This window comes from Apteryx rowi, unplaced genomic scaffold (assembly GCF_003343035.1).
Source record: "Apteryx rowi isolate R43461 unplaced genomic scaffold, aptRow1 scaffold_1046, whole genome shotgun sequence".
Lineage (NCBI taxonomy): Eukaryota > Metazoa > Chordata > Aves > Apterygiformes > Apterygidae > Apteryx > Apteryx rowi.
The window spans coordinates 44,071-49,677 of record NW_020447249.1 but is presented as its reverse complement, the minus strand read 5'-3'; the positions used below and the strand labels follow the sequence as shown (position 1 = coordinate 49,677).

Here is a 5,607-nt window from a genome sequence, read left to right as displayed (position 1 = left end):
CTCCTGCCCGCGGAGGAGCCGCTGGAGGCCGAGGCCGAGGCCGGCCCCGCAGTGCCCCCCAGCCCGGCGCCGGGGCGGCAGGAGCAGCACCTGGAGCTCATGATGCAGCTGCTGCGCCCGCAGGACGCCGTCCGGCTGGTAGGCCCTGCGGGGGCGGGGCCTGGGCTGCACCCAGCCAATGGGGAGAGGGAGGGGAGGGGCGGGGCCTGGGCTGCAGCCTGGCCAATGGCAGCAAGGGTGCTGAGAGGGGGTGGAGCCTGGGCCACAGTGCAGCCAATGGGGAAAAGTTGCTGGGAGGGGGCGGAGCCTGGGCTGCAGCTTGGCCAAATGGGGAAAAGTGGCTGGGAGGGGGTGGAGCCTGGGCTGTAGCCTGGCCAATGGGGGAGAGGGTGCTGGGAGGGGGCGGAGCTTGGGATGCAGTGCAGCCAATAGGCGAGAGGGTGCTAGGAGGGGGTGGAGCCTGCAGCAGGGCACCGCCCCTGCCTGGTGGGGCCCTGGGTGCAGAGCCTGCAGCAGGCCCCTCCCCTGCCCGGTGGGGCCCTGGGGGCGGAGCCTGCAGCAGGGCACCACCCCTGCCCGGTGGGGCCCTGGGGGCGGAGCCTGCAGCAGGGCACCACCCCTGCCTGGTGGGTCCCTGGGGGCGGAGCCTGCAGCAGGGCACCGCCCCTGCCCGGTGGGGCCCTGGGGGCGGGGCAGGCTGCAGGCCCCTCCCCTCACCCTCCCCACGCCCCCCAGGCGGTGCGGCTGGAGTCGGCGCGGCCCCGGCGGCTGCGGTACCTGCTGGTGGTGCGGCCCGAGGAGGCGGGCGCCGAGGGGCAGACGGCGCTGCTGGGCGTGGACTTCCCGCATGAGGGGTGAGCGGGGCCGGGGGGCGCCGGGGCGGGGGGCGCCAGGGCCCCGCTAAAACTCTGCTCCCGCTCTCAGTGCCGCCAGCTGCACCCTGGGCATGGTGCTGCCCCTCTGGAGCGACACCCAGGTCTTCCTCGACGGCGACGGGTGAGGGCTGCGGCTGGTGGGTGGGGTGGGGTGGGGTGGGGTGGGCGCACGCTCCTGACCCCCGTCTCTCCCAGGGGCTTCAGCGTGACATCTGGGGGGCAGACCCGCATCTTCAAGCCCATCTCTGTCCAGACCATGTGGTGAGCGAGTCTGGCCCCGCAGCCGGTGGGCATGGGGCACACGGGCACTGCCATGGGCATGTGGGCATTCAGGCACAGCTCTGGGCGTGGGGCAGGGGACCCAGGGTGGCACAGTGGGTGCTTGGGCCGTGGGTGCACTGGCAACATTCGGGCTGTGTCATGGGCACACAGCCACGCCCACGGGGTGCCAAAGCCGGGGAGAGGGGAGGTGGCACTTGGGGGGGCACACTAGAAGGGACATGGCGGCACTGCCCTGGGGAGGTGCCAGAGTCATGGCTGGCAGGGGGTGGCATGGGCGCAGCTGCAAAGTGACCACGGTGCTGTGTGCCCGCGGTGCCAGGTGTCCACAGTGGTGGGTGCCCATGGTGCCAAGTGTCTGTGCTGATGGGTGCCCACGGTAGTGGGTGCCCATGGTCCAGGTGCCTATGGTGCTGGGTGCCCACGTTGGTGGGTGCCCACAGCACCAGGTGCCCGTGGTGGTGGGTTCCCATGGTGCTGGGTGCCTGTGGTGGTGGGTTCCCATGGTGTCCATGGTGCTGGGTGCCCACGTTGGTGGGTGCCCACAGCACCAGGTGCCCGTGGTGGTGGGTTCCCGTGGTGGTGGGTGCCCGTGGTGGCGGGTGCCCACGGTGCCAGGTGCCTGTCGCACAGGGCAGTGCTGCAGGAGCTGCACCGGGCCTGCGGCGAGGCGGCCCGCGGCGGGCACATCCCCGGGGGCCCGGCGCTGGCCTGGGCCCGGGACTACGCGGCGGCCGTGGCCTCGGAGCAGAGCTGCATCAACGAGTGGCTGGCGATGGCCGACCTGGAGTCCGTGCGGCCCGGCTCGCCCCCGCTGCCCACCCCCGGGTATGCCCCGCCCCCAAGCCCCGCCCCCCACCCACCGGCCAATTGGCAGGGTGGCTGGGGAGTGGCTGAGGGGGTGGAGCTTGTGGCAAATGGGTGGGGCTGTGGGTGGGGCTTGGGTGGAAAGGCGGGGTTTATGGTGAGGGCAGGGCCTGGGAGATGGGGGTGGGGCTTGTGGAGGGGCGGAGACTGCACCTTGGAGGGGAGGTGAGTGGGCCTTAAAGGGATTGGGCGGAGCCTCCAGTCTTAGGGCGGGGCCAGGAGCTGAAGGGGTGGGGCCAGGGGGCGGTCCTTGTCCAGGGGGCGGGGCTCAGGGCAGGCAAGCGCCTCCTGACGGGCGGTGGGCGCCAGGCCGGCGGCGCCGGAGCTGACGGAGCAGGCGGTGCGGGCCCTGCTCCGGGACGTCATGGCCACCGCGGACCTGGAGAGCGTCACCTCCAAGGAGGTGGGTGGGGGCCAGGCAGGGCGCCCCCCACAGGGTGCCTCGCGCCGTAGCCCCAGGCAGGTGGCTCTGGTGGCCCCGGTGCCAGGGCAGGGCACGCGGGCGCCCCGCGGGCCTCACGCGGAGGGTGGCCGCCCAGGTGCGGACGGAGCTGGAGCGCCGCACAGGGCACAGCCTGGCCCAGCACAAGGACTTCATCGACAACGAGATGCTGCTGGTGTTGGCGCAGATGGACCGGCCCTCCCGCATCTTCCCGCACCTCTACCTGGTGGGCACGGCGGGCAGCGGGGTGCAGCGGGTGGCGGCACAGGGCAGGGGCTACGGTGCAGGCACCTGAGGCCGGGCAGCAGGCGGTGCCTGTCCCCGTCCCGTCACCCGCTCTCGCCCGCGCAGGGCTCCGAGTGGAACGCAGCCAACCTGGAGGAGCTACAGCAGAACCGGTGAGTGGGGGCCACGGGGGTGTCCAGTCTGGTGGGCATGGAGACATCATGGGCACCTGGATGGGTGGGCATCGGGATGTCATGAGGCACTCAGCTGGGTGGGCATGGGGTGTCATGGGATGCCCAGACGGGTGGGCATGGAGACATCATGGGTGCCTGGCTGGGTGGGCATCGGGATGTCATGAGGCACTCAGCTGGGTGGGCCTGGGGACATCATGGGGCACTCCGCTGGGAAGGAACAGGAACATCAGGGGTGCCGGCTGGGTAGACATGGAGGTTCATGGGTCCGCCTCTGGGAGGGCATGGGAACATCATGGGCATCTGGTTGGATGGGCATAGGGACATCACGCAGCACTTAGCTGGGTGGGCATGGTGGTGTCATGGGGCATCCAGCAGCATGGGCATGAGGTTGTCATGGAGCATCTAGCGTGGTGGGTATAGAGTCGTCATGGGGCACCTAGCTGGGTGGGCATGGAGCCATCACGGAGCATGGGCACATTGGGCTTGCGGGGCAGCTAGTGAGGTGGGCACTGGGCATCACAAGGCACCTAGAGGTGCACCATGGGGCAACCAGCCAGGGAGTGGGCATGCGGCCTTGCAGGGCACCCTTGGGAGGCCTCCTGGAGCACCCACAGTGAGGGCATGGGGCATCATGGGCCGCAGCATGGGGGTACCCAGCAGGGCACGGGCACAGCCCCACTCCTCCATGCCCACTGCACCCCTCGTGCCCTGGTGCCCATGTCCCCTGCATCTGCAGGGTCACCCACATCCTCAACGTGGCGCGGGAGATCGACAACTTCTTCCCAGCGCTGTTCACCTACATGAACGTGCGGGTGTACGACGAGGACACGGCCCAGCTCCTGCCCCACTGGAACGACACCTTCCGCTTCCTCTCCGATGTCCGGTCAGTGGGACCAGGCACAGCGGGGGATGCAGATGGGCATGGTGGGGCAGGGGCCAGTGGCTGACACAAGGGTCTGAGGGTCACGGAGGGTCACGGAATGGCACTGGGAGGGCAGAACTGGGGTGGGAAGGGGGCACCGATGGGGGTATGGAGCAGACCAGGGAGGCAGGAGGGCACTGGCAGGCACTGGGAGCACTGGGGGACTGGCTTCAAGGGGCATGGGAGCCCTGGGGGACAGGGTCCCAAGGGTACTGGGAGCCCTGGGGGGTGGGGTTCCTGGGGACACTGGGGACCTGGGTTCAAGGGCACTGGGAGTCCTGGGAGACAGGGTCCCTGGGGACATTGGGAGCACTGGAGACCTGGGTCCAAGGGCACTGGGAGCCCTGGGGCGCCCGGGAGCCCAGGAGCACTGACAGCCGTGGCAGGGCCCAGCGGGGCCGAGTGCTGGTGCACTGCCGGATGGGGCTGAGCCGCTCGGCGGCCACGGTGCTGGCCTACGCCATGAAGGAGTTTGGGTGGCCCCTGGAGCGGGCGCTGCGGCACGTCCGGCACTGCCGCCCCGGCGTCATGCCCAACCCCGGCTTCATGCGCCAGCTCGACTTCTACCAGGGCATCCTGCAGGCCAGGTGGGGCTCAGGGCACTGGGGGTGGGGGTGGAGCCTGGTGTGGCCACGCCCCTTTGGGCAATGGAAGGGGTGGGGTCAATGGAAGCCACACCCCCAGCATGCTGACAAAGCTATTGGGTGGTGCCTGGGCTGGCCACGCCCCTTGTCAATGGAGCATGTCGACAGGGGGGACCCAGGCAGCCACTAGGGTTTGACTGGGGGGGTGGGCGGAGACAAGGGAAAGCCCCGCCCTCACCACAGCAGGCCATTGGCTCAACACAGGGCAGAGGCGGGAGGGGGGTGGAGCCTGTGCCAGGAGCCACGCCCAGAGCAGCAGGGGAAGGCTGCCCCCCGTGAGGGGGCGTGGCCTGTGCAGGGAGCCACGCCCCCCACCGCGGGGGCGGGGCTGACCCCCCGGGCATGTGTGGCAGCCGGCACAGCAGCCTGTGGGAGCCGAAGGCGGCGGAGCCGGACAAGGGCCGCGAGGCTGCGCCGGGGGACGTGGGTGCCCGGTCGCCGTCCCCGCAGTCCCCGGGGCCTGAGGAGGCCAGCGGGCGCCTGGGGGGGCCGGGGGCTCCCCGGCGCCCCCGCATCTCCCTCCGCGCCGTCATGCGGAGCATCAGCCTGATGGAGCCCCCCGAGCTGCCGGGGGAGCCCCTCGACGGGGAGGTGAGCGCCAGGGCGCTGCGAGGGGCCTCAGGCACAGCCGGGGGACCCGGGGCACCGCAGGGGCTGGGGTTGGCGGGGCACAGGGTGAGGGCACGGCCAGGGGTGGCGGGGACCTGGGGGGCAGGATGAGCATGGGGGGGGGCTGTAGCCACCCCGTGACATCTGCAGCCGCAGTGGGGCTGTGTGGGGCGGGTGGGCCCGAGGGTGCCGCGGCCCTGTCTGGAGGCCTGTCCCTCCCACAGGTGTTCGAGGCCGTGCCACGGGGCAGCGTCCCGGCGTGCCCCACGGAAGAGGCGGGGGGCCCCGGGGGCCGAGGCGAGCAGCCACCGGTGGTGGGGCACCAGCGTGGCTCCGAGGGTGCCACCCCCGGGCGCCCACCGATGTCCCTCCCGGGGACCCGGCCCTCCTCCCGGCCCCGGTGCGTGGTGCGCCAGGCCAGCCTGGATGGGGGCCCGGTCCCTTGGGATGGCCCCACCCCTGCAGGTGGCCCCGCCCCCAACACCACGCCCTGTGGGGATGCTGCCCTGTGCCCTGCCCCTTCCTGTGGTCCCACCCCCTGCCCTGCCCC

General features: G+C 71.7%; 1 protein-coding gene across 1 annotated transcript in view; it reads left to right on the top strand.

Moving 5' to 3' along the window:
- Window positions 1-5,607, top strand: part of SSH3 (slingshot protein phosphatase 3) — a gene marked incomplete at its 5' end in the record, with an annotated part of 13,604 nt that continues 7,997 nt past the window's right edge. The window contains 12 exons of the mRNA XM_026067627.1: window positions 1-138; window positions 736-854; window positions 925-996; window positions 1,071-1,136; window positions 1,788-1,982; window positions 2,331-2,424; window positions 2,561-2,689; window positions 2,815-2,861; window positions 3,619-3,765; window positions 4,191-4,391; window positions 4,802-5,039; window positions 5,282-5,602. Coding sequence (XP_025923412.1) covers window positions 1-138; window positions 736-854; window positions 925-996; window positions 1,071-1,136; window positions 1,788-1,982; window positions 2,331-2,424; window positions 2,561-2,689; window positions 2,815-2,861; window positions 3,619-3,765; window positions 4,191-4,391; window positions 4,802-5,039; window positions 5,282-5,602 — 1,767 coding nt within the window. The remainder of the gene's footprint in view (window positions 139-735; window positions 855-924; window positions 997-1,070; window positions 1,137-1,787; window positions 1,983-2,330; window positions 2,425-2,560; window positions 2,690-2,814; window positions 2,862-3,618; window positions 3,766-4,190; window positions 4,392-4,801; window positions 5,040-5,281; window positions 5,603-5,607) is intronic.